The 26,966-nt window shown below is 42.2% G+C and overlaps 4 protein-coding genes across 9 annotated transcripts; all 4 read left to right on the top strand.

Moving 5' to 3' along the window:
- Positions 1-510: 510 nt before the first annotated feature.
- Positions 511-6,058, top strand: nfkbiz (nuclear factor of kappa light polypeptide gene enhancer in B-cells inhibitor, zeta). 2 transcript variants are annotated; one of them, XM_067402429.1, is made up of 12 exons: positions 511-828; positions 1,213-1,310; positions 1,386-1,419; positions 1,514-1,605; positions 2,360-2,703; positions 2,847-2,952; positions 3,107-3,253; positions 4,467-4,530; positions 4,613-4,782; positions 4,864-4,974; positions 5,061-5,228; positions 5,390-6,058. In XM_067402429.1, exons 1-12 carry the CDS (start codon positions 633-635, stop codon positions 5,432-5,434), a joined length of 1,575 nt encoding a protein of 524 aa, XP_067258530.1. In that variant the 5' UTR covers positions 511-632; the 3' UTR covers positions 5,435-6,058. The 2 variants fall into 2 exon arrangements, with proteins under 2 accessions (XP_067258530.1, XP_067258529.1); XM_067402428.1 differs by having other exon boundaries at positions 4,613-4,974.
- A 4,134-nt stretch (positions 6,059-10,192) lies between these two features.
- On the top strand, positions 10,193-14,644 carry eed (embryonic ectoderm development). Of its 3 annotated transcripts, none has more exons than XM_067403713.1 (12): positions 10,193-10,441; positions 10,858-10,954; positions 11,084-11,176; positions 11,252-11,317; positions 11,404-11,529; positions 11,622-11,703; positions 11,801-11,892; positions 12,032-12,165; positions 12,253-12,358; positions 12,449-12,607; positions 13,635-13,708; positions 13,802-14,644. In XM_067403713.1, exons 1-12 carry the CDS (start codon positions 10,404-10,406, stop codon positions 13,926-13,928), a joined length of 1,194 nt encoding a protein of 397 aa, XP_067259814.1. In that variant the 5' UTR covers positions 10,193-10,403; the 3' UTR covers positions 13,929-14,644. The 3 variants fall into 3 exon arrangements, with proteins under 3 accessions (XP_067259814.1, XP_067259813.1, XP_067259815.1); XM_067403712.1 differs by having other exon boundaries at positions 10,254-10,441; positions 10,858-11,010; XM_067403714.1 differs by lacking the exon at positions 12,449-12,607 and having other exon boundaries at positions 10,256-10,441; positions 10,858-11,010.
- A 1,963-nt stretch (positions 14,645-16,607) lies between these two features.
- hikeshi (heat shock protein nuclear import factor hikeshi) lies at positions 16,608-19,534 on the top strand. Of its 2 annotated transcripts, none has more exons than XM_067403716.1 (5): positions 16,608-16,773; positions 17,037-17,274; positions 17,517-17,708; positions 18,957-19,075; positions 19,147-19,534. In XM_067403716.1, exons 1-5 carry the CDS (start codon positions 16,744-16,746, stop codon positions 19,150-19,152), a joined length of 585 nt encoding a protein of 194 aa, XP_067259817.1. In that variant the 5' UTR covers positions 16,608-16,743; the 3' UTR covers positions 19,153-19,534. The 2 variants fall into 2 exon arrangements, with proteins under 2 accessions (XP_067259817.1, XP_067259816.1); XM_067403715.1 differs by having other exon boundaries at positions 17,517-17,668.
- A 223-nt stretch (positions 19,535-19,757) lies between these two features.
- Positions 19,758-26,145, top strand: LOC137032094 (coiled-coil domain-containing protein 81-like). 2 transcript variants are annotated; one of them, XM_067403630.1, is made up of 14 exons: positions 19,758-20,084; positions 21,351-21,412; positions 21,490-21,643; positions 21,828-22,081; positions 22,164-22,293; positions 22,380-22,494; positions 23,046-23,154; positions 23,228-23,374; positions 23,676-23,783; positions 23,848-24,017; positions 24,111-24,189; positions 24,789-25,009; positions 25,146-25,271; positions 25,418-26,145. In XM_067403630.1, the coding sequence occupies exons 1-14, from the start codon at positions 20,012-20,014 to the stop codon at positions 25,554-25,556; spliced, it is 1,887 nt and encodes a 628-aa protein (XP_067259731.1). In that variant the 5' UTR covers positions 19,758-20,011; the 3' UTR covers positions 25,557-26,145. The 2 variants fall into 2 exon arrangements, with proteins under 2 accessions (XP_067259731.1, XP_067259733.1); XM_067403632.1 differs by having other exon boundaries at positions 22,380-22,458.
- Positions 26,146-26,966: the final 821 nt, after the last annotated feature.

A 26,966-nucleotide genomic window follows, 5' to 3' on the forward strand; every position in this document is an offset into this window, starting at 1 on the left:
GTGAACTGCCCGAATGCCTGGAGGATCATCGGTGACTCTACCAGAGTTCAGCTCTGATCAAACACACCTGAGTCAGCTGATCAAGTGTCCAGGATCACTGGACAATCACAGGTGTGAGTCTGATCAGGGTTCGAGCAGTGGCCCTCCAGGACTGGACTTGAAGAGCCCTGATCAGGACTAACTAACACTAGTTCCACTAGATGGAGCTCATAATCTACAGTTCTGTATCATCAGAGTTTCTTCTGGTGACTAATTCAACATGAATAACTTGTTCTTCCATTTGCGCGATTGTTCTGTGTTTCTGCACATTTTGTCAGACTGCCCTTATTCGTTCACTGACGCTGTTTTGAGCTGCAGAAGTGGATTATCTGCAGTTCATCGATCTCGGTGGCGCAGATCAATCACAGGTATGAAGATCTTTTCACTGATCACATTCACACAGAATCGCATCTGAATCTCTCATAATGTTGTTTTAATTATATTTTCATTACATCAATTATTTTGAATGCTGAAGTATTAATGTAGGCGTGTCCTGACGTCACGGCGCGCGTCACTCGCGAATAAGTTCTTCAGTCAGTGTCGCGTCGCGTCATTCAGTTCAAACTCGCACACGCGCATCACAGCAAGAGAACATGATCATTGACAGAGTTTCTGAGGACTTCTGGGGTCTTCCGGACCGGGACACCGATGTTATGACGAGTCCGGTCAACCTGTGGTCATTCTACGGCTGTTCTTCTCCCACAGAACCGAATCTGTCGGCCGGATCTCCGAACTCTGATTCGGATCAGAGCTGGAGCGATGCGGGTAGTCCGCGAAACAGCTTCAACGGTAGGGAATAATGAATCATTATGTAATATTTATAATTAATAACGAATAATTAAATTAAATTCGAATTAAGCAAACTGATTGGGAGTCAGGAAATCAATGTCTTGGTGAATAAAACTTATAGCGTGACGTGAAACTGCTTAGACAAGTTAGTCATTTAATGTATTTTTTTTTCAAGACTGATCATAACTTATTTTAAAAGTCATTTACATGTACATTTTCCTCATTTGAATGCGAAAAGTATAACTGATAATCACTTGACTAATTGCTAGTTGGTCAAACTAGTTCTGGACTGTCAAAAGCCACACGATGTTTGATATTCAGAGGACAGTAATTAAACTGATTCAATTAAGCAATGTTTAATTCTAGTCTTCTCTTTGTAAGCAGAAGATCTGGGCGCGCGCAGACCGGGTCGGTATCAAGGTGTGCGCGTGAAGAACACCGTCAAAGAGCTGATCATGCAGAAACGTCATCATGAGATACAGGTACGTGTTTATGACGGCTCTAATAAATCCACACTGCTGTATTATAAATTAACATCATTATTTGCTTCTTCACAGGTTCAGCAGTATCAAACTGAGAGTGAATATCCAGGTAACTACATCACTATATGCGGTTATGAGTTGAAATAGTATCAGGAAGTTGTTTGTCAAAAATGACTGGAAAATAATTTTCTGTTTCATTATAGTGACAACCCATTTGCTGCAGAGGAAGAGGGAAGCAGAGAATCCTTCTCACTGTCCTGTGAAACGACTGCGAGCCGCAGATGGAAACGCCCTGGTGTGTTTAATGCTGTTTTATATAATGCCTCTCACTGGATCATGTGACATCCTTCTGTGATTTGTTCTTCTGCGTTATACAGTTTAAAATAAGAATCATAGCGTACAGTGTTTGACCAGCTGGTCTTGTGTCGTGATGAACCCTTACAGTCACTCCTCATCAAGTAATTATCACTCCTCCTCATAATTTATTTATTTATTTGTTTGTTTGTTTGAAGGGCAGTTAGTTTTGAAGCAAGACTAGCATACAAAAATACAATTTACAGTACATTAAAAATAACATAAAAATCTACACAAGACAACAACAGGCCCAAAATACTGCCTACTCCCCTATTCCCGGATTTAACAGAGAAGTAGCAGTGGGAATAAATTAATTAATTAATTAATGGATGGGTAATACTTTAGTTTAGGGTCCAATTCTCACTATTAACTAGTAGCATGTGTATTACTAGGATATTGGCTGTTTATTAGTACTTATAAAGCACAGGAGTTTATTGAGGCAATATTTGTAGTTAATAGTTAGTTAAAAGTGAGAATTGGACCCTAATCTAACATGTGACCAATGAAGGGTTATACCTGTTACTCCTGACAGAGGGAATCTAAACCGAGATCCTGAGGGGGAAAACTGAAAACTGACCGTCATGTTTGTTAATACTGAACTGTGCTTTGACATTGAGTTTCCTGTTCAGATTCACAGGGAGCTTCATAATCCTTTTCAATAACTGTCCATAATAATGTTTTCTGGTCTGTCCTAGTCTCCATGTGCCCAAGATGAGAACATGTTTTATGACCGTGAGATGCTGGAGGACATCGGTGAGGTCCTGTCCATTGAGTCTGTGACCGTGAGGGGATGTCCAGCGCCAGTGTGTCGTCCAGCTCAGGGTCAAGAGTCTCTTCTGGCTCTGTACACTGAAGCTGAGAGCCGCATGTACACCGACTGCGGTCTGACTTACACGCCCACCATCCCGGCGCTGGGCTCTCTCCATGTGACCGCAGACGCCCCAGTGTCCTTCTTCCAGTGGCAGATCCAGCAGGAGGAGGAGAAACTGGCTGCTTTGAGCCCTGTGGAGCTCACCACCAGAGACGGGGACGGAGACACGTGAGTGACCGCAGCCTTTACTGATGTCACATGGTCCAGACCTCCGCTAACAGCATATCTCAGCTGGTTATAGAGAATCATGGGCTGTTGTGTTTAGAGGAGTGTGGCAAAGAGCCGTGGAGTGACTGTTGACTGATTCGCAGGTTCTTGCACATCGCAGTGGCTCAGGGCAGAAGAGCGCTGGCGTTTGTGCTTGCCAGAAAAATGGCCGCCATTGAAATGCTGGACATGAAGGAACACAACCAACAGGTAAAGAAAAATCACTCCCATTTGACCGATGGCATTATCTGTGAAAGCTTGCCAAGTTCTGAACACTGGCATGATCATACCTGTGCACACACCCTGTTATTAAAGCCGTGACTACATGCCATTACTCACCTGATCTCATGCTTCCTCCAATCAGAGCGCGTTCCAGGTCAGTGTTGCCGCAGATCAGCACCTGATTGCACAAGACCTGCTTTCACTCGGAGCTGAAATCAACACCATGGACTGCTGGGGCCGATCCCCGTTACACGTGTGTGCTGAGAAGGGCCACGCCTCCACACTGCTGGTACTTCCTGTTACTGCCTTTGCCTGGATGTAAATCCACACTACTGTCTGTTAGCCGGTCAATGTCGGTCATCAAACCGAATCAAACTCTTTCTGTTCACACTATGATTGAACGAACCTCAACCACCAGATTATCAAATTTGTAATATTCTTTTATTCTGAAGAAGACATCAGCGTGATTCAGATCTGAAGTAGTGTTGTCAAAAGCACCAACTTCGGTACTTTTAATTTTAAAAATGTGACGCACTGTTGAGCGGATTCATAAACACCTCTGATTGGTCATTGTGTTCACGCACCCATCAGATATGTCTGTGATTGGTTACATCGATCAACGCTTCAAAAACACGTTGTAAATAGACATCAATGACGCTCTTCAGCGAGCGCTTACACAGATTCACACGGGAGCGCTTGAAAGCAGGCGTCTATCAGCGGACGTCCGCTGCGGTGATCATTGTAGCCAATCACAGACATATCTGATGGGCGTGTCAACACAAGGGCCAATCAGAGGTGTTTACGAATCCGCTCAACAGCGCTCAAAGCGTCACATTTTTTAAATTTATTTTGACAACACTAATCTGAAGTCCAGCGGCGAATGAATCTGTACAGAAGCAAAACTTCTCATAGTTTTACAATGCTAGCCGTTAGCACGCTATTAGCACGCTTAAATGCTCTAATAAATTGAAATAGATATATGTGCCTTCACAAGTCGAACTCGCTAATAAGTCAGTTGTTGAATAACTAGTCACCCACCCCGGCCCCACCTAACCCAACAGCCGTGAAGAATTTGTACAACACAGTATTTCCTTGTTCGCCTGCGCATGCGTCAGTCAGCCGCTGTTTTTCCTCTCATCATTATCTCATCATCTATCAACAGTCCTTGTCTATCATTCCATCTTGATGCGCTGTGTTTATTTAACCAGGCGCTCACTGACTTCCTCATAACACGCTTGACTGGTGTGCATTTCCTCAAAAAAACGGCACGCAACGCAGAGAAAAATTTCCCTCGACTGGCCGAACAACACAGCCCTCTTTGATAAGAGTAGAAAACAACATGCCTGCGTTTCTGTCAGCCATTAACTGCCGACAGGCCGTGGCACGCAAACATCGCTGCGGTCGTTTGGCGTTCAGAACGCCTCCCTTCGTGTTGAGATCTGTTTACTCTCTTGAGCTTTCTTGTGAATTGCGTAAGCACCTAACTCACTGTTTCCCTTCAGGCCATCCAGAAATCCATGGTGACGAGTGGGCGGCAGGTCAGTGTGGAGGTGGTCAACTATGATGGTCAGTCACCCTGAACTTCATCTGTCCTGGTATTTTAATAAATTCATCTGCAGCACATTAAACATGGCTCTTGTGTTGGTAGGCCTCACCCCTCTGCACGTGGCAGTCCTGTCCCATAATGCCGTGGTGCAGGAGCTGCTGTGTGGCGGGACGCCCCCCTCCGCTCAGAGTCCGGCTCTGCTGCAGAAGAGGAAGCAGCTCTCCGAGTGTATCGCCACTCTGCTGCTCATGGGCGCTTCGCTGGACTCCAAGGTGAAGGTGTTTCTGCAGCCGCTTCAGGCGCCGCTGTGTCTGATGTTCCCGACTCACGCGTTTTCTCCGTGTTCCAAACAGGACCGCAAGAGTGGCCGCACCGCTCTGCACATGGCTGCCGAAGAGGCCAACATTGAGCTGCTGCGCCTGTTTCTGGATCAGCCCAGCTACTTCTCTGTCATAAACGCAAAGGTAAGTGAAGAGCGTAGTGTGGCGCGCGTTCACCGCCGCGGCGCTAGGGCATCATGTGACCGCTCGCTGTGTGATGTCATCGACAGGCGTTCAACGGGAACACGGTGCTGCACATGGCCAGCGCGCTGCAGGGTCGGCAGGCTCAGGTGGACGTGGTTCGGTTACTGCTGAGACGAGGAGCCGATCCCAGTGCCAAGAACCTGGAAAACGAGCAGCCGGCCCAGCTGGTGCCCGAGGGTCCACTGGGAGACCAGGTCAGAAACCCTCCAGATTATCCTGCTCCTGTAGTGTTAAACGAGAGAACGCGACCTTGGTGAAACCGGTCTGAGCGGTTCAGTCGAAAGAGCCTCAGGCCGCCTGACTCACCGATGCCACAGAACTTTCCACTGACCCGTTTCCTCTGTCTTCTCCACAGGTGCGTCGGATCCTGAAAGGTAAAGGAGCGCAGTCCCGCTCCTGAGCATCCGTCCCGTTCTTCCCTTAGGAATCGCTGTCAGTCAGGCAGTCCGGTCTGTACAGATTCATTTGCCACTTCAGGCAGATGTCGGTTGTTTCTATGAAACAGTTTTATCATTGTTCACTACTGAGTAGTAGACGGCACAGGAAAGTGTGAGCAACAGTTCAGAGAATCTGCCTGACAATAGAAGAAGAGTCCAGTGTAATGAGGAGGGTCAGGATGGGTGATGATAATAAACAGACACAACGTTAAAGAGAAGGAAGTGAAGCGTGTTTGTTCACATTCAGTGACTGGATTGAACAGCGAATCTTCTTCTGTTGTTCAGTAGCAGATCTGAAGTGTTGCATTTGGCTCTGGTGTGTAAAGGGTTGTAAAGTATAATCTTCAAACAGTGTAACTATATCCGTATTGTTATTATTATCACTCTCGTGTGTGTTTAGTCAGAAGGTTTGCGTGTTAAACATTATCAACGGTCTTCACTGAAGATGGTAATCAGTAACTTTAAACCAGTTGGACCAGAACGACCTTGATTGTTGACTCAAGGCGTGTTTCAGCATGTCAGTTTAGGACTTTCCTCCACTGATAATTAACTTTTTTGTGAGGTCATGTGATTCTCTAGAAGTCCTCTAATTATCCTGGATTAATATTTAAATTATTCAGTTTGATTTGTAACTGTTATTCTCAGGTCTAAAATAGGATTAAAGCTGATTCTTATGAAAACAGAGATTTTAACAGCTCATATTGACTGTATCTGTATGATTTTGCTGATGTTCATGTTCATGAGGTGATGGTTTCGTGTTGTTCTGTACATATTATGGCAGGAGTGGGTTTGTGTTTCTCTGCAGGTCACTTGATATTCTGTAAGTTGTAATTGTCAACTGTAATTCAGTCCTAAATAAAAATGTCCTTGTTAGCATTCTCTGTTCTCACCGGCGTTTCAGTTTTCACCAGAGAGACTAAAGCAGAACTCGAAAGACATTTCAGAACAAAAGAGCAGAAAACTGATCCAGACCAGGAAATGATCCCACTGAAGATTTGTTCAAAACAAGCATACACCTCAACACCACTTACAGGAATTCATGTAATATACCAGAAAAAGGCAGTAATAGAACCATCTTTATTCATCGTGTCTATGACGCTTTACTGGCACATTAGCTGCCTGCCGAAGTGTTGGTCACAGCCGTGTTCATCTGCTGCGAAACTTTGACCTTTAAATGTCTATAAATTCACCACAATGACAAAATTCCACATTCATTTACATACAATAGACACACGCAGACACTGGAAATAGATTTGAAAAGTATATCCCAGGTGAATCCCACACTTATGTAAGTTTTATTTCTGCAAGAGGGAAACACAATAAATATGTCATTACATAAGAGACGGAAGGAAGGTTTCCTCATATTCTGAGCGCGGAGAGTCTGGTGAAACTACAGGACTTTTTGGAGCTGTTCTAGTCAAATGAAGAGACAAGCGCCTGTCAATCATCCTCAGTTATAACCTCAACTTCTGCATTTATGCTATGGTCACATTTCTTGTGTATATAAATAATCTTTTAGAAACGTGAAACCACAATATTCTCATTGTTCAGTGAACCTCAAGTTTCAATAACCTGAGCCAGTGATTCTCATCAGAAATCCCCTCATACTCGACAAGATTTCATTCAGTGTCGGTTTATTTCATAAACAATATCTAGTATGATGTGAAGGAGGTTACGAGGATTACTCAAATTAAGGTCATCTTGTGGGAATGGGAAGTTTTTATGGTTAACAGCAGTTTCATTGGTCTGTGTTTTTAAAGTCTGTTCAACCCTAAATAAAGTTTCAACTACTGAACGACCGATTGCTCTTTCACTTTTCTGATTGGTTACAGCAATCAAATTCAAACTGACTGTCAATAAGACATTACTAACTACTGTACATGTACGAATAAAACTCAAGACATACAATGCTAAAACTAGTACTGGAGACAAACAAGAGGTTCCATCCTCACGGTCAAAACGTATTAATGTGGCATTGAAAGCAGATCATGAATTATGAATCCTGAAGATCTAAAACTTCATGCGTCACACTCCGGTGTGTCCGGGGCCTACAACTAACTTTTTGCCTGTCAATGGCCGGTGACTTGAAATTACTGGCCAGTCCAGAAACAAAACCAGGCAGGTATGATGGTAATATTTTGGATACTAGTGAAAATTCACAATCCTCTATTACAATTTCAATACCAAATCTAAACCTACTTCCTTCATTAATATACTTTTAAAGACAAGTAAACAGTCAGTAATAAAATATGACCCTAACCCTGACAAATAATCAAAATACAAGCAATAGCACAAATAAATACAATACAACAAAGATACAAATGAAACCAACAGTGCTTTTCAGGCAGGTCTTTTCAACCGAAGACAGCTCAACTCAGTATCTGCGCGCTGTCGGAGGCGCACGCTTCAGATGTTTCTTCCCACAAAGCTGTTAGTAATGAATTCCCTTTTCACGTGTTCTGAATATTTACAGTGGAAAGGCTTTCGTGATGACCGTCAATGTACAGAGCGTCGTTCACGTTCATCTTCTCACAACATTGCTTTGTTAAAATTCATCAAAATGTTCACGTCCATCTAACGACTGACAGTTTCATAATGTTGGCGAGTGCTAATTTTAGGCCCAGGTGTGACTGTTGGATGTACTTTCAGTGTGTTCAAGATTAACAGGTTAGTCAAGTCTGATCCTGCCTAGAGGAATTCACACAGTCAGATCTTAATTAAGAACTTAATATTTCCACATCATTATGATCTTTTTTGAGGTATTTTTATGTTGTACGTTAAATAAAAGCCCCTGCCAGAATTAGTCTGAGTATCATTCTTGTTTTCTTCTTCAGTGAATTTTAAAAATAAGAAAGAGGAAAGAGGCTCCACATCAAAACAGCCTCATTTATTGAAGTCTGAACCGCTGAAGATCATTAAACAAAAGCCTTGAGGTTTTCATACTCTGCTACATCCTTCACGACTTTCCCACGACGTTCAGCTTTACTGTAGATTAAGGAAGATGCGTGACGAGCTAATGACCAACATCATTAACAGGATTCTTTACTCTCTGCTGAATTCACATCAGGCTCCTCCACTCACACTCATATTAAAACATCGTTTTTAGATTTCAATATTTGTTATTGTTTAGGTTATTTGTTCCACTGATCAGACTGAACTGAGAACAGCAGCAGCTCCACTGACACACTGGGAACTCCCACTTCCTCCTGCAGGTGCTTGTACTTCCTGTCAGAGTCTGATTCCCAGCACTCATGTGTCATCAGCCTCAAATGATGTCTTTTTATAGATTATTTGATATTCAGTGACATACACACAGAACCAAACACTGGATTTGTTAAACAGTGATGTCACAAACACAGTTCATAGTTCAGCTGATGGTTTATTCTGATGTTTCAGTCAACTTCAGTGCTCTTTCTAAGATGAAAGGAAGAAATACTATATGTTCACTATAAAGGCATCAGTCTGATCCTCTGTCAGTGACCTTTGACCCGGCAGCGGTTGTGGAATCTCCACTGTTGCGGGTTAGTCAGAGAAGAGTGGATGACGGTACACAGCGCTGCAATATCAACTCAAATGAGTGACGTTTAGAAAGTGAAGGTGATCATTGAAGCACAATCCCGGCGTCGTTCACACCCTGATCACGATCGAGCAGATTTCACCCTGAGCAGATTTACAATCACACTGTTAATGTTTATAATACTTTAATAGCTTTCAGTCACATGGAGCCGTTCAGGCTGTTTGAGTGTTTTAGCAGTAAAGTTCCACTGTTTCCTTTTTCACCAAACTATACAGAAACATCTGGGAAAATGAAACTGCGGTTTTAATGGACTAACAGATCGAGATCCTCTGAAGATTGCATAAATCGGCGTGTCTCAGCATGTCGGTGGTGTTACAAACACTTTCATTCTTCATTTCTCGTTCTCTCATTCTTCAGCAGCTTCTTCTAAAATCTGCTTCATAAACTCTGCGTTTGTTCCTGGATCAACTTTAAAATCAACCAATCAGATTTGAGGGACATGTTAATAGTTTATGTCACGTTTAGCCTTTTTTAGTGCTTCTACATCCGTGTTTTCACCAGCATTTCCCTCTGATTTCAGGGAGAAGTTATGGGTAGGGTTAGGGTTAGGCCTACAATTTCGGACAGGAATGTTGATCCAGGAACATTTCTTACTCGACAGAATCACAGTGAGTGTTTAAAAGATGAAGACATGAACAGATTCCCAGTGTTCAGAAAGATCGGGATGATCTGAATAATCACATGTAGGAAACAAAACCTGATTCAGTGATTCGTGTTGGTGAAGCAGGTTTATTTTAAGCATCAGGATTAATAATGATAAAAAATAATCAAGACAAACACAAGACTGATCAAACATCACTGATCATTTTATCTGATGACTCTGTCAGTCTGTAATATAATCACAGCGTCTCGTTATAATGAACACACACACATAAACTGATTTACAGTCTCTGAGACTGCAGTTTCATTTCAGACCTGAACCTACATTAAACATTAATAACCAATATACTTCCATATGAGAGTCTTCATTAAAGTTAAATCTCAATTCATATCAAACTTATATCCATCCAGTTATTATAGTCTGAGTTGGTTCAAACACATTTGAATAACGTGAAATGTTGAAATCCTCTCTATACACTGTGAACTAAAGGTTTGCATCAAACTTTGTTGTTCAGCTGTTTTTCTGCTGACTGAGCTCGAGCGATGAGTGTGAGTGAGTGTGAAATGTCTCCCTCTGCCGTCGCTCGTTGTTACTGCAGCTGTCGTGCTGTTTCGCGGCGGTGTGGCACGAGCGCGCGCGCTTCGCTTTCCGGCAGTGTGGCATTGCTGGAGGAAGATGAGGAGGAAGATGTCTGAATCTCATGCCGAGGCGGGAAACGAGATGCCGCATAACAAAAAACAGAAATTAAGCAGCGATGAAAACAGCAACCCTGATCTGTCTGGAGACGATAATGTACGTTTGCTGAATGTGTTTAATGTGTGTTTGTGCTGCTGCTCGTGATGAAGTTTCTCTTTGTCTGTTATCGCGTGTTTCTCATTAGCGCAAGAATCAGCATGATTTAATGTGATGTTATGATTGTGTCACTGTCGAGAATAACATGAGTATAATCTGACTGGCTTCAGTTAGTGAAGATTCATGTGTTTAGATGATGATGATGATGATGATAAACCCAGTCAGTCTCACTAATAATACCCATAATAATAATAACATAAAGCCTGCTGTGTGTGTGTGTGTGTGTGTGTGTGTGTGTGTGTGTGTGTGTGTATTACATGTTTGTTTATGAAGTTCTGCTCATATTGATTCACTTGCATGTTTTTTCATGGTCTGTTCATTCATCCTTCTCCAATCCTATGTTTCTGTTTTCCCAGGATGACGCCGTCAGCGTTGAAAGCGGCACTAACCTGGAGCGTCCGGACACGCCGACCAACACGGCCAATGCCCCGGGCAGGAAGAGCTGGGGCAAAGGCAAGTGGAAGTCCAAGAAATGCAAATATTCCTTCAAGTGTGTCAACAGTCTGAGGGTAAGAAAGCTTGTGGTGTTTCTGTAGTGTGTACTTGTGCGGCACCCTTGACAGTGAAATGTGACGCGTGCAGGAGGATCACGGGCAGCCGCTGTTCGGAGTGCAGTTCAACTGGCACAGTAAAGAAGGAGATCCGCTGGTGTTCGCCACGGTCGGCAGCAACCGGGTGAGTGACACGCACACACACACACACACACACACACACACTCTCTGCTGATCCTCTCTCCTCTGGCTCCTGCAGGTGACTCTATACGAGTGTCACTCTCAGGGAGAGATTCGTCTGCTGCAGTCGTATGTCGACGCTGATGTATCCTTTCATAAACGCTGGTCGTGCGTCGGTCGTTCAGAGCAGCCCCTGTCGTCTGTTATTCTCTTGACTCTTGAACTCTTTAGGCAGATGAAAACTTCTACACCTGCGCTTGGACCTTCGACACGAGCACCAGTCACCCGCTGCTGGCCGTGGCCGGGTCACGTGGCATCATCCGCATCATCAACCACATCACCATGCAGTGCGTCAAAGTGAGTCGAACGGATGTCACCCCATGCTGAACTCTCATTGGTGGAAGCAGTTGTGTGTCGTATTGACAGCGATTTCTTCTTTTCGTCCGCAGCATTATGTCGGCCATGGAAACGCAATCAACGAACTCAAATTTCACCCGAGGGATCCGAACCTCCTGCTGTCCGTCAGTAAAGGTAATTAATGACCTCCGAGTCTACAGACGCGGTGTGTTCAGCGCTCAGTGTTTCATCCTGTGTGTGTGTGTGTGTGTGTGTGTGTGTGTGTGTGCAGATCACGCGCTGCGCCTCTGGAACATCCAGACAGACACTCTGGTGGCCATCTTTGGAGGCGTGGAGGGCCATCGTGACGAGGTGTTGAGCGCGGTGAGTTTCAGCTCGTCCACGTTAAACGGTGTTTGTGTCTCGTTACAATAATCGCACGTCTTCTGATGCAGGCTTTCCCACACTGATGAAAAGCTTATTAGCGAACCGTGAAGTCATGAGAGCGTCTTTGTGATTGCAGGATTTTGACCTGCTTGGAGAGAAGATCATGTCGTGTGGGATGGATCACTCGTTGAAGCTGTGGAGGATCGACTCGGAGCGGATGCAGAAAGCCATTCGCGGCTCATACGAGTACAACCCCAGCAAAACCAACCGGTGAGTCCTCACTATCTAGTGCACTTACCCGTCAGCGCTCTACGTGCTTCAGCGCGTGGATTGAGTCTTTTCTACATACGTTTTCAGGCCTTTTGTGTCTCAGAAGATTCACTTCCCAGACTTCTCCACGCGGGACATCCACAGGAACTACGTGGACTGCGTCCGCTGGCTCGGCGACTTGATCCTCTCTAAGGTACTTTGACCTGCCGCACGACAGCAGCTACACACATTTCAGTTTGTTTACTCATCTTTATTATTTCTCTTGTTTGGTCATGTTTCGCAGTCATGTGAGAACGCAATTGTGTGTTGGAAACCTGGGAAAATGGAAGACGATATTGACCAAATCAAACCGAACGAGTCTAATGTGACGATTCTCGGCCGCTTTGATTACAGTCAGTGTGACATTTGGTACATGCGCTTCTCTATGGACTTCTGGCAGAAGGTATCAGGTTCTGCTTGCTATTAAGTGAACTGTGAAGTGTGGGTTACTGACGAGAGCAAGCTAATGACAGACACGGGTCCTCATTCATGAAACACCAGCAGAGCGAATTTTTGTGTAAACTGTTCGTAAAGCTGTACTTTGACGTAAATCTTAGTTGGTACGAAAGAAATGTGCACCTGCTCCGTTCCACGAGTGAACGTGAGCAAAATATTTGAGCGTTGTGTGTTTTTAACTGATGACACTATGACCATAATAATATTTCATGAGTTTGTTTGTCCCGTTCGTCCTTTAACTGTGTGTAAAACGCAACGCTCGTCACTGTCACTTTTTACCCAACCGTCCAATCACAGTGGAGAAGAGGCGGGACAAGTACCACACCATCCAATCATCCTACCTGTACAATGACTGATCAACAATGAAGAGTTTTTCTGGTTACTGCATTTTTATTTTCAGTAATATTCTTCAAAATGAGATACTAGTAACTCGTAACTGCTGTGGATATTCCAAACCAAAGCGTCTCGGCTGGAAAAACGCTGCGCCTCCAAAGTGCTCAAGCGCCACCAACTGGCCCTTTTCAGAAGAGCACCAGTCATTTCTTCATCTAGATAAAAACTCTTTGGCAGACGCACATTAATTGAATATTTATTAGTAAGCATATGTCTCATTGGGCTCTTGCATTTATGCAATATACTGGAGCCAAACCTGAGAAGATCCAGAAGATTCCACAGCGTTCCTGGACATGTAATGTGTGTGGTTGTAATTCATAGGCTCATTTTGAATGAGTTTGCACACACAGCCTGTTTACGAATGATCAGAACTCATTAACAAACACGCGTTTAACTATTAAATCAGATGTTTACGAAGCGTTTGTGAATCCGGAGGACAGTTTTCAGAAAGGTCCGTTTTTACACACAAATTACTCCGAATTTACTCAAATATTTACGAGAGTTTCATGAATGAGGCCCAGTGTCAGTAAACGGTGTTTCAAGAAGATCTGAATGGAGAGTGTGTGTCTTCACCTTCTCAGATGCTCGCTCTGGGGAATCAAGTCGGGAAGCTGTACGTTTGGGACCTGGAAGTGGAAGATCCTCACAAAGCAAAGTAAGAGAACAGGCCTTGTTACAGGCATCCGCAGCTGTGTGTGTGTGTGTGTGTGTGTGTGTGTGTGTTGATGTGTGTGTTGTGTCTCTGCAGGTGTACGACACTCACCCTCCCTAAATGCACGTCGGCCATCAGACAGACGAGCTTCAGTCGCGACAGCAGTATTCTGATCGCCGTGTGTGACGACGCCTCCATCTGGCGCTGGGACCGTCTGCGCTGATCCACTGATGATCGATGAATCAATGATCATCAGGTTCTGTCACTGCTTTTGTTTTTATCTTGACTTTGCGTTCATCTTTTGCTTTTCTCTTTGCCGTTTTCTTGTCTGACTTTAATAAAATCTATTTTTCTAACCTACTTCTTTCTCTGTTCTTCAATCTCGATCGAGTTTTTGTGAAGTTCTTCCATTAAAGCCGACGCTGATGGTGATCAGCGGTGAAGAAGGATTCACTAGTTTCACCAGATTTCTGATATTAAGAGGAACATTCGATCTCACTGAACAATAAACCACAAATTTACAATGATATAATTTACAGTTATTATTAGTGGTTTGAAAAGGGGGTTAAAATCTAATTGGATCTTTAGAATTACTGCATGACTCTAATGCAATAATAATAATAAAACTAGGGGCTCTATAATTAAGTAATAACTTTTTATGAGAGCAAGTAATTATTTGAGGAAGATGAATGATAATGTGGCATTTGAAGCTGCTATATTAACTTTTATGCTTATTATATTTATTATGCTTTGAATGTAAAAGCCTATATGATAATAGTATTTGTATTGTCATTGTTCGTGTTGAAGCTGTTGTAATTGATTTCTGTTGAACGTGGATAAAACGCATCTAAAAGTGTGATAAGAAGCTGCGCCTTGTTTATCTTTTTATCATTTATTGTTTTATTATAGAGCGCCGCAGTGATGATTTTCCTGTGGGGTTTTCCAGTTTGAGTCGAACATAACCTGACGATACTTTGATGTTTTGTTCTAAAATGTAAACCCCACACACACACACACACACACACAAACACACACACACACGCACACACGCACACACACGCACACACACACACAAACACGCACACACATACACAAACACGCGCACACACACACACACACACACACACACACACACACACACACACACACACACACACAAACACACACACACAAACACACAAACACACACACACACACACAAACACGCACACACACACACACACACAAACACAAACACACACACACACACACACACACACACACACACACACACACACACACACAAAAACTGTCTTATCTAGTTACGTACCTTTTCAAAAATGAACTGCTTCAGATCTCTCGTTGTCGTTATGGGTTTGTGTATTGTACGTTTTAGAGTAAAGAGTATCGTCACGTTGTGTTTGTCAGGCTTTATTTGACTCTGAAAGGAAAAGCGGGAGTGAATTATTCTTCCGGTTCTGCTGTTCTCTGTGTTGGAAAGTGTTTCCTCTTTCTGTTTTGTTCTCAATCTCAGCTTATTAATATTTAAGTTAATCATTATTTCTGTCCCTGACAGATCTTCATCATTTGGTTAAACATCTATAAACGTGAACAATAACACTTTAAATAAGGTTCATCAGTGAACATGAACTGATAATGAACTGCACTTCTACAGCATTTATTAATCATTGTTTGTGTTAATTTCAACATTTGCTAATACATTATTAAAATCTTGTTAACATTAATGCGCTGTGAACTAACATGAACAACTGTATTTTAACTAACGTTAACGAAGATCAGTAAATACAGTAACAGATGCTCATGGTTAGTTCATGTGAGTTAATATATTAACTAATGAACCGTATTCATTAAGGTATGAGTGTTATCCAGTGAAGGATTCAGTGATGGGTTTGGGGATTTTTCTCTCAGAAGTGAATCTCGGATTTTTAATGGATTTCTCCTCTTGTAATCGACAGCAGTCTATACTGTCTATCTGAGCAGATGTGTGAAATACTGCTTTATTAATAATCTCTTTCATATTATGAAATCTGTATTAATGAACACTGATGAGGTGGCTTGAGTTTTCTTGTTTTTTCTGCTCTACATAATACTTTTAGAATGAATTAAATTAGACCTTTCTTTTTAAACCAAATTCGCAGTGGAATTTTATAGCCAGTTTTGTTTTCTCAGAGTTTGTGGTTTTAAGTTTCTCTTGATTTGCAATTACAGAATTGAGGAAATTCCTCTGAACTTACTGAACTTTCACAATTCTTCACTTCAGAAAGATGTCGTAACTCCAAACTCTATTATTAGAGTTTTACTGATTACTGAATTACTGATTATTGGAAGGTTCATCATGGAAGAACATTTGGTCCTTAAATATTTGTTGGTAAATAAAGGAAATAACCTTCAAAATGTTACACAGATTTCATCCAGTATTTTTTTTTTTTTAATTATTCTTTCTGTAGGCTAATACATAAACATAATACAGAAACGTTCATTTATTTTGGCTTTGCTCTAATGTTTTTAACTAGATTTATAATTGACATTGAGACACTTTCTCTTTGTCTTGAAAGTCTTTTGTTTGGTTTTATTAATATCGCCTCTAAGAAAAGAAAAAAATAGTACACTGTAAATTTAATTTAAATTTTTGCCAAATTCCAGAATTCATAAATGTGAGTAAAATGTAAAATGTTATTTTTGCTTCTTGAAAAATAAATTCAAATACATATCAAGACTGTCCTAAAACTTTCCATATGTGAGTCCTTTAATATTTTTTAATATTCTGTACATTGACTTTGTTGGTTCTGATTTTTTCTTCTTTTTTTTTTTCTTCTATGTTTATTGTTTTAAAAGTGTAGCGTATGTACGTGCCGCGCTGGATTGTCCAATCAGTGAAGCGCTTTTGTGTTTTGTTTCCGGGTCAGAGGTTACAGTCTGTCAGCTGCTTTTGGAAGTTTCTAGCAGTGAGAAACATGTGAGATGATGATGATCTGAGATAATAAAGTGCTTCTCTCCGTGTCTGTTTTCTCGGATGTGTTTCTGCAGTGAATCTGGCGATGTTCGGCTGTTTAGTCGCTGGAAGACTGGTGAGGAGATTCATAATCAGATCAGCTTTTGAACGCTAATAACACCATAAATCACAAACAGTCTCGTCATCAGCGGCATTTATCGCGTCTGGTTCGACTGATGGTCACATTTATATGATTCCAGAACTTTCGTTACACGTGCAGCTTTTTAATGTGCAGATCATGATTAGATGATGGTGAATCGCTCATATATGATGATGTTTCTGCAGTGGTTCTGATGTTCTGATGAGGTTCTGCAGTGGTCTTCCTCTGCTGTGTTTCAGGTCCAGACGGACGCGCAGCAGGTCGCCTCTGATAAGTTCGTCTTTAATCTGCCGGACTGTGAGAATGTCAATCACGTGGTGGTGTTCATGCTGGGCACGGTGCCCTTCCCGGCTGGCATGGGTGGCGCGGTCTACTTCTCTTTCCCGGACCCTGCGGTCGGGCAGGTCTGGCAGCTGCTGGGCTTCATCACCAACGACAAGCCCAGTGCCATATTCAAGATCTCCGGGCTGAAAGCTGGTAAGCGACTTGTGTAAAGCCACTAGGCTGGAAAACACTAGACTACACATGCTGACTTTGAACACGGTTACAGAAGAAAAGAAACATGAGATTTAGTGCTGAGAGACACGACAAATGAAAACGTCTTCTCAGAATATCAAACATTGTCTAGAGACACACCAATCTGTTCCTGTGAAGCCTTCAGACGGCTCTGACTGTGGTCACTAACATCCTGCAGATCTCTGAGAGTGTGTGTGTTTCAGGTGAGGGCGGCGCTCACCCGTTCGGCATGATGACCGTCCCTCAGGCCCCGTCAGTCGCTCAGGTCGGGGTGTCGATCGAGTCTTTGGACCTTCTCGCACAACAAACGCCAGTGTCAAATTCAGCTGTTTCCACCGTGGACTCCTTCACACAGGTAAAGCTTCGCTGGATCTGCAGCCTCTTCAGTTTAAAGGGTTAGTTCACCCAAAAATGAAAATAATGTCATTAATTACTCTCTCTCATGTCTTTCCACACCCATAAGACCTTCCTCCATCTTCAGAACACAAATTAAGATACTTTTGATGAAATCTGAGAGGTTTTTTATCCCCCATAGAAAGCAATGAAAGTTTTTATGATCTCTGAGCTTAAATAGGGCAATTTAACTTTTATATATGAAAGACAATTTAAGGTATAAATTACATATAGAAACTAGGGCTGCCTGACCAAGGATTTATCAAATAGATAAATAAAAGATATATCATCTATTAGTTGTTAATTTAAGCTATTAGTCGACTAGTCGCATGTTTATGATAATAATTGAAAACAGTTTAAGTTTCAGGGCTGAGAAAGAATATTATATAACAGTGCTAACATTATTCTTCATTACAGAGAAATGCTAAACCTTAGTAATTAGACATTCAAATATAAATTGGCGCACAGCATAAAGCTTCCCACATCACACGGCAAAACAAATGATGAATGTGTCAGAAAAACAGCAAGGAGTCTGAACATTTGAAGAGTTTGTTAATAAACGAGTGTTTTCCGCTCTTCTCCGCAGTACAGTAGAGTTGGGTTAGACACGTCGAGCGGTGAAGCGGGACTGGCTGATCTTCACACTCGGATACGGTTGATATAGCGATCATTTATCATGGTTGGAGCCAGTGGCTGTGTAAAGTGGAGTAGATCTGCTTCTGCTAACATGTTTCAAATGATAATCCATGTTTGAGGTTGATGGATGATAGACAGACATTTGGATTTCCTGCTCAACATACTGTAATTAACACACAGACCAGCAATGCTAACGATCTTCGTCACTTCCTGTGGAGTTTATTTTCTGTGACCAACTGACTAATAAAAATTGGGTCAACTAACCTTATTCTCATCAACTATCAGGGAGCAGCCCTAATAACACTAAAGTATCAGATTCCTTATTTATTAATGACATTTATAAAAGTATATTTCCGTGTCTTGGCTTCCGATTGATCAATACAAGCTTTCCAGTCCTTCTAACATAAAGATCAGGTCTTTACACGAATCTCTTGCGTCACTGCATGTCGTACTGAAGACGTTCTGTAAAGAACTTTAACTGAGCTTTTCCAATGCAAATGTGACGTGATCATGTGGTTCTGACGACCTTCAAACGAGCGGCTGCAGACGTCTGTAATGTCGCTGACGCTGAACGTGTTTTAACTGCTCATGATGAAAGTTGCTTCATTCCACAGTTCACGCAGAAGATGCTGGAGAGCTTGTACAACTTCACCTCCTCTTTCGCACTGTCTCAGTCTCAGATGACACCGAACCCTTCAGAGATGTACGTTCCTGCGAGCTCCATCCTCAAATGGTGAGTGATCGTCGAGATGAAGCTGCAGACGCCGTCTTTGAGTTCAGACACGATATCATGTTTCCTCACAGGTATGAAAACTTCCAGAGGAGAATGATGCAGAATCCAAACTTCTGGAAGACATGACAAGCTTGCGTTGTTTTTAACAGTTTGATCCATTATTTCATGGAGAAGAAAATAATCTTTCATTTAACGTTCAGTTTTAATTTTCATGAAGACCTTCACCTGGACAAGAACCTTTTTCTTACAAAAAATATTGCCTTTCATTCTTTCTTTTGCTGAAGACGTTTTATATGACATGATGAACTCATAATAAACTCCTTTGGTTGAAGTTTTATTTGTCTTGTCATGTTTATTTGTAAAGTTTTCACAATAAAAATCGTTTCAAAGCAGAAATGCATGTCCTCTGGCAGCAAATGAGTGTCCAGATTTCATCAGTTTGTGACTGTGATTATTGAACAGGAGATCAGCAGGGTTAGTCCATCTGGGATTGACTGCAGTCTGAAATCAAATGATCATCTTCAGATGGCAGATACTATTCTATTTCAACAAATATATTTTGTAACGTAATCTGATATTTGTAAGTACCCTGCTGAAGGGAAAATAAACGTTATTTCAACCAGTCTAAGCCAGAATCAGCCTGTTTTGTTCATCAGAGAACTGCTTAAAGGTCTTTCTGTTTGTCAGAGATGAATAAAAAAGCAAGAGCAGCTGAAGGTGTGAAGGTCCTCCTGCGTGTTTGGATGGTGATTTCAGTAGAATCGTGTATCATATTCACTGTAGAAACGCGTCTATAGCAACAGATTTGCGACACGATCAAGAGCACAAAGCGAAACATCTTTACCTTTACTAGCGGTAATTCGGGTGTTTAACGCCTGAATACTGAAATAATAAAGCGTAAGTGTGAACTGAAGACATTTCTGCAGCACTTCTGTCATGATTCAAATCATTGCAATGTGTGAATATGAGCGCAATCATCTGTCGACACTCTCGAGACTTTCCGACGACGGTAAGTGACATTCTAACAAACACTAACACTAACCCTGTTCTATAACACTAACTCGTTCTAACTAACACTAACCCTGTTCTATAACACTAACTCGTTCTAACTAACACTAACCCTGTTCTATAACACTAACTCGTTCTAACTAACACTAACCCTGTTCTATAACACTAACTCGTTCTAACTAACACTAACCCTGTTCTATAAGACTAACTCGTTCTAACTAACCCTGTTCTATAACACTAACTCGTTCTAACTAACCCTGTTCTATACCACTAACTCGTTCTAACTAACCCTGTTCTATACCACTAACTCGTCCTAACTAACCCTGTTCTATAACACTAACTCGTTCTAACTAACACTAACCCTGTTCTATAAGACTAACTCGTTCTAACTAACCCTGTTCTATAACACTAACTCGTTCTAACTAACACTAACCCTGTTCTATAAGACTAACTCGTTCTAACTAACCCTGTTCTATAACACTAACTCGTTCTAACTAACCCTAACCCTGTTCTATAACACTAACTCGTTCTAACTAACACTAACCCTGTTCTATAACACTAACTCGTTCTAACTAACCCTGTTCTATAACACTAACTCGTTCTAACTAACCCTGTTCTATAACACTAACTCGTTCTAACTAACACTAACCCTGTTCTATAACACTAACTCGTTCTAACTAACCCTGTTCTATAACACTAACTCGTTCTAACTAACACTAACCCTGTTCTATAACACTAACTCGTTCTAACTAACACTAACCCTGTTCTATAACACTAACTCGTTCTAACTAACCCTGTTCTATACCACTAACTCGTTCTAACTAACCCTGTTCTATACCACTAACTCGTTCTAACTAACCCTGTTCTATACCACTAACTCGTTCTAACTAACCCTAACCCTGTTCTATAACACTAACTCGTTCTAACTAACCCTAACCCTGTTCTATAACACTAACTCGTTCTAACTAACCCTGTTCTATACCACTAACTCGTTCTAACTAACCCTGTTCTATAACACTAACTCGTTCTAACTAACCCTGTTCTATAACACTAACTCGTTCTAACTAACCCTGTTCTATAACACTAACTCGGTCTAACTAACCCTGTTCTATACCACTAACTCGTTCTAACTAACCCTGTTCTATACCACTAACTCGTTCTAACTAACCCTAACTTCTATCAATAATCGGCGGTCTGAACTACAGAGCTCAGCGCAGCTTCTTTCCTTCATCGATCAGTGAATCACACACATTCTCTTTCTTCACAGATATCGATCATATTTGGTCGAGCGTGTCGTGTTTTATTGAGAAACAGATGTTCCTGCGAAAGGTATGAATTGTGAGAGATTTTATTTCCTCACTGAAAGCGTGTATAACGTGATCCTGATGACAGTCGGTGTGTTTTAGGGGGTTTGCATCTTCGGTCTGGGCACTTTCACATTCTGCCAGCAGAAACTGAACCTCGGAAACAAACACATCCTCATTCAGAGACCCGTTTTCATCCTGTCAGAGAAACTCTCTCAGTATTACGGGCTCAAACAGATCAAACCTCAGGCTACAGGTCAGAACCACCAACACAATAATTATGGCTGTTCATTTATATACATGTTGCTATAACTGAAGCTCATACATGTATTGTAGCCTACAGCACTGAATTTGATTTCCTATAGCCTTGATCTAGATGTGTAGCACAGATCTCTGCTGAGTTCAGTCATTACAAGCAGAACTAACGCGCGTCTCCGCAGATGTGCCCGTGGTGCCGCTCAACTTCTCGGCCGTGAGCGCGCAGAGCCCGTACGACAGAGACGCGGTGGAGGGATGTGTACGCGAGACGCTCCACCTGCTGCTCCGCGCCGCGTGCGCGCGACAGTCTGTCCTTCACACCTTCCCTGGGATCGGCGTTCTCGCCTTCCGGCAAAGCCGAGTCAAGATGATGTTCTGCCGTGACTTTATCTCAGCTCTAGACAGCACTGGGGAACTCTCAGCAGCTCTAACTAACGTGAGATACATTGACTGAGATTTCTATATGTTTGCCTTAAACCTGATGAAATATGAGAAATTATACTTTACTATATTTGCAGAGACTGGAAACAAGAAACAGTGGAGCATCTGAGAGACCTTCGAGCTTCACACTGCCCTCCATATCTGCAGGAGAACCGCTGAGAGAAGAGCCGCCGGCGGCCCGTCACACTGACCGAGAGGATGGACGGGGTTTGTAATGACAACTCATGCAGAAATTCAGGAGAACCAAACAAATATGGTAATTCCGTGCACAATCTCCCTCTTATCTGCGACAGAGAGTCGGCCGGCAGACGGAGAGACGGAGACTGACCCCACTGACGGGCTGCTGGACAAGAGTCCGTCAAACACTGACCGGTACATTTCAGCAGAAGACGATGAAGATTCAGCTGAGTTACATTATAATATTACACATTTAAATAGAAAACACGTTCCTTATCATCACAAAAACACTTTCAAATCCTACTGGATGGAAAAACTAGACTTTCCAGACTGAAATGGTCTCATTCTTGTTTCCATCTACTTAGAGTGATGACAGAGAAGGTGCTCAGATAAATCACATGACCAACCTCAGAATAGAGGCTTTATGTTACGCGCCATTCATGCACACCCCGTGTGTGGCCGCAGAGGTCAGATGTCCGTCAGGAGAAAGTTCTCTTTAGCGATCATCAGTTTGAATGAATGAAACGTGAGCTTTAAAGCTGAAACTCAAACCTGGACTGTCAGTTTCTCCTCACAGCACTAATGCATTACACATGCAGCGCAGCACTGAATGAGTCTTGTGATACTATAATAATTATTAATAATCAATGTATTACACAGTAATAGAGACTCTTATCTAAATGTATCACAGACGGACTGAATGTTTTAAGTATCTTCAGCAGTTTACAGTGTTCAGCAGAATGCATGATGGGTGATCAGGACTCTTTCTGTCATAAACGCAGAGATGAGGATGTCTCAGGACCAGCAGGTGGCGCTGTCAGCATCAGGACACCAGAGAGAAGCGCTGCAGGTGTGACGGTGACGTGCGCTGACCACAGACGCGCCGGACAGGTGAGCCGCTCTGTTCGTCTGCCTCGTTCTCTTTCAGCTCTGGAAGTCATGTGTGTGTGTGTGTGTGTCGCAGGAGTTGTGTTACGTCTGCATGCAGCGAGCGCAGAGAAACCTTCCCGTCTACCTGTCCGAGGAGAGCCGGAGAGCCGAGCGGGAGCAAGAGCGGGTTTTAATGCTTAATCAACATCAGAAAGATCTACAGTACTTCCAGAAAGAAGAGGTGCCTAAACACACACACACACACACACACACACACACACACTCATTTACTGAAGCACCTGTTTCACAGGGAATCACATTTAACTTAAAGCTCTATTGGACCTGACAGAAAACACTATGTGAAGGTTATCATGACAGCAGCAAGATGATCATGCAAACAAAATTATGACTAAAAATCAAAAATTGTATAATCAATCCAATAAATCATTGTACATGATTATATGTCATTTATGAGAACATGAATGAGAATAAATGGCACACTCCTGATTGAATGATCCAGTGATCAGGTGTTTCCATCACAGACGGACAGACAGAAGAAGAGGGCAGACGGTCAGAAGGTGGCGGCGTTTAATCTGGGCGTGGCAGAAGCTCAGAGACGCAGGAAAGCAGCCGCATGCGGCCAATCACACGTGAGTCTGAAACACTGTGGAGGTTCTGTGTATCTTTCTGGTCATGTGACGCGTGTGCTTTCAGGTCTCGTACATCTTTGCGGGTCGACCCTGTACCGCAGACCGTCTGCCGCAGCAGAGACGCTTCATGCAGGAGCTGATGCAGGAGGCCTGCAGACGCAGACAGACGCAGACGCAGACGCAGCAGGAACAACAGCGCCTGGACAGACTGCATCTGCTGCAGATGTCTGAAGAGTGAGAGCGTTTCTTCATCTCAACACTGTGTGAAGCTGTTTGATTTAAGAAGATGTGACTGAATGAGCTTGTTCTATGCGCTGTTTCCATCAGGATGGCATTGAAACGATCTCAGCAGCTTCACGAGAAACACGAGAGGGCCGAGACGTACCGAAAGGCACTTGAAAAACAAGTGAGTGACTTTTGTTTGCTTTCTGTTTGTCGTCTGTAGAGGGAGTGAGAGCAGACGAGTTTCTGTTATAAAGAACAGGCCTTAAAGTCGTCATGAAAGGGAAGTTAGTATATGTGTTGTATATCCGAGTGAAACGCTTCTGGAACAAGAATAGGGCGTATAAGTCGTTTCAAAGCAGCTTTACTGAAAATTTGCCAAAAAAACTACATCAAATATTTAGATCAAGAAGGAAAAAAAACTCTGAGAGGAACCGGACTCATCTGACCTCACAGAATGAACATGTGTTGTGTAATTACAGTCTGTAATGATTGAGTTTTCAGTCCGTCTGAAGGCAGTCGTAACTGTAAGAATGATGTCAGTAAACAGATCCAGTGACATCTTCATGTTATTCTGACTGCAGAAACATGCTGTGAAGTGCAATAAGGCGTCAGTAACACACTGTCCTGGTTATAGAGCGTGTGTTCCTGTAGCTCAAACGAACACTTGAATGCAGTGTAACCCGACAGGACACTTCTGCTTCACTCTGAGTGTTTCATTCTCATTTTGTGATATATCTCCTGATCTTTGTGTTTTTCTGTCTGTTTGCGTCTGATTCACAGAGTGAACGCCGCTGTTCAGAAACGGCTCCTGGTTCTGACGTGCGGCCCGTATTTGGGCTGATGGACTCCAACCCAGCGGCTTTAGCCGAGCAGAGACGGAGAGCGCAGAAGATCTCTGAAGAACTGATGAATACGGCCGACGGCAGGAGGACAGACATGCTGAAGAAACGCTTGAATGAGCAGAAGAGAGAAAGAGAAATAATGCAGAGAGACCACAAAGAGTGAGTGACAAAACCCATAATGACAGCGTCACGAAAAACAAACCCATGAAAAGAGTTCTTGTCATTTCATTTCATGTTGGTGTTATTAGCATCTGACTCAGAACTGCACCAGTCTTTCACTGTCGACTGCTTACAGAATGTTAGAAGAGCGAGTCCGTCACTACGAGAAGCGGCGTCAGCTGCAGGCCGCATGTGTGGAGAACTGGCAGCACAGCGCCAACATGAGGCACCAGCGAGAACAAGAGGAGCTGAACATCAGGAGGTACGAGAAACTAGAAAAAGATAATTGGTCAGATGGATGGATGGATGGAAGATGGACCACAAGAACGAGAGAAAAAACACGTGATGATGTAGAGATGATGAATCAACACAGGATTTTCTGAAATTGTAATGATGTGTTTCCTTCAGGTTCGGTGCTCAAACTCTGACGGACCAACTTGGACAATACGAGCGCTGCAGCCGATGCAAACGCAACACCTCCAACTGCGGCCGGACCAACATCTTCAGAGACGCCAATTACGTGTCTGGGTCTCGATTAATGCTGTAGACCTCGAATTTCAACCCGGATAATAAAGAGCAAAATAAGATGAAAATAGCTCGACCAGTCTAATGTTTTATGATGAATGTGAGCGTTACATTTACCTGTTTAACAAATATACAATAAGCGCTCTCACAACCGATTCTTTATGATTAACATCCACAGAACGCAGATGAACGTCCTCATCCACGTCACCTTTCTATAGCACTTTATACAATACATATTCTACACAATTTGGCATCATTTACACAGACGTAAAACACATTTTTATTCTTTATAAAGTCATCAGTCGCTCACAGCAGCATTTCAACACTGAATGAAGATGAAGAATGTGCAGATGCTATTTTGTGTTTGTCAGAAATGTTTCAAGTAAAGTTTAAATGCGCCGTCATCTGTAGATCATGTATGATACTGAGATATTATTAACATGTATGATACTGAGATATTATTAACATGTATGATACTGAGATGCACTTTGTTAATTCTATATGAAGAGGTTTTCTGCATGTGATTCATCAGTATAAATGATGTGCCACGAAACTCCATTAGTTCATTTTTATCAACATATAATGACGTATTATGTCTATTTCTTAGTTTGAGCTCAAATATTATTCATTATTAAACAATGAATGTATATCCCTTTTTTAAACATGTTTTAAATCTTTAAGTTTCTTAATTTACATGCAGTGTGTGTGTGTGTGTGTGTGTGTGTGGAGCTGTCTCTGTGGCATAAAATAAATGAACAGCAGATGGAGTTATGATGTCAAAAACACACTCTGGCCTCATACGACTCACAGTTTGACAGCCAAAAACCACATCAGAGTGACAAACTCCTGCTGTGAATCAGTCATTTACACACTAGATCAGATCAGTGGACATTAATGTCTGAGCCACTAAATGAAATATTAAGTTTTATTTTTATAAATATAGCGGTTTGTGAAATGTATGTTGTTTCAAAGTACTATTACAGAAAAACAAATATGTGAAATTCCACAGATCTTCAGTTATCTCTAAACATTTATGCTCTAATGTTTGTCATTACACACATCCAACAAATCATATGATTTTACAACAGAAGAAAAAACCCTTGGGAAGAACCATTAAAGGTCTACACAGCACAAACATAGTTAACTAAGTTTAGTACAAGTTTAGATTAATTTAGTAAGTTCTGATAGGCATCATATACATCTGATGGACATTCAACTATAAAATGGTTGTGTTTATAAGGTCGTCCCATACCGTCTGCTGAGGCTCGTGTTGATCGAGGTCTAATCAGTGACTTAATATTCAGTATTATTGATCGGACTGTCCTGATGTCATGAAGCGCTGTATATTAATAAATAGGGAAACAGATGGCACAAAATCACGAAATTTATTTTGGAATGAAAAGATAAAATTAGACCTATGGGGTAAGATGTG

The sequence above is a fragment of the Chanodichthys erythropterus genome, chromosome 12, assembly GCF_024489055.1.
Source record: "Chanodichthys erythropterus isolate Z2021 chromosome 12, ASM2448905v1, whole genome shotgun sequence".
Lineage (NCBI taxonomy): Eukaryota > Metazoa > Chordata > Actinopteri > Cypriniformes > Xenocyprididae > Chanodichthys > Chanodichthys erythropterus.

Excerpts from the sequence above, each read along its gene's own strand:
- hikeshi (XM_067403715.1), top strand. The coding sequence starts at position 16,744 with ATGTTCGGCTGTTTAGTCGCTGGAAGACTG. Across the intron at positions 16,774-17,036 it reads GTTTAGTCGCTGGAAGACTG|GTCCAGACGGACGCGCAGCA; the intron begins GTGAGGAGATTC and ends GCTGTGTTTCAG. Across the intron at positions 19,076-19,146 it reads GCGAGCTCCATCCTCAAATG|GTATGAAAACTTCCAGAGGA; the intron begins GTGAGTGATCGT and ends GTTTCCTCACAG.
- eed (XM_067403712.1), top strand. The coding sequence starts at position 10,325 with ATGAGGAGGAAGATGTCTGAATCTCATGCCGAGGCGGGAAACGAGATG. Across the intron at positions 11,704-11,800 it reads CCTGCTGTCCGTCAGTAAAG|ATCACGCGCTGCGCCTCTGG; the intron begins GTAATTAATGAC and ends GTGTGTGTGCAG. Across the intron at positions 12,166-12,252 it reads AACCCCAGCAAAACCAACCG|GCCTTTTGTGTCTCAGAAGA; the intron begins GTGAGTCCTCAC and ends ATACGTTTTCAG.
- LOC137032094 (XM_067403630.1), top strand. The coding sequence starts at position 20,012 with ATGATTCAAATCATTGCAATGTGTGAATATGAGCGCAATCATCTGTCG. Across the intron at positions 23,375-23,675 it reads AGTACTTCCAGAAAGAAGAG|ACGGACAGACAGAAGAAGAG; the intron begins GTGCCTAAACAC and ends TTTCCATCACAG. Across the intron at positions 25,272-25,417 it reads GAGGAGCTGAACATCAGGAG|GTTCGGTGCTCAAACTCTGA; the intron begins GTACGAGAAACT and ends TGTTTCCTTCAG.
- nfkbiz (XM_067402428.1), top strand. The coding sequence starts at position 633 with ATGATCATTGACAGAGTTTCTGAGGACTTCTGGGGTCTTCCGGACCGG. Across the intron at positions 1,420-1,513 it reads AACTGAGAGTGAATATCCAG|TGACAACCCATTTGCTGCAG; the intron begins GTAACTACATCA and ends GTTTCATTATAG. Across the intron at positions 2,953-3,106 it reads TGAAGGAACACAACCAACAG|AGCGCGTTCCAGGTCAGTGT; the intron begins GTAAAGAAAAAT and ends TCCTCCAATCAG.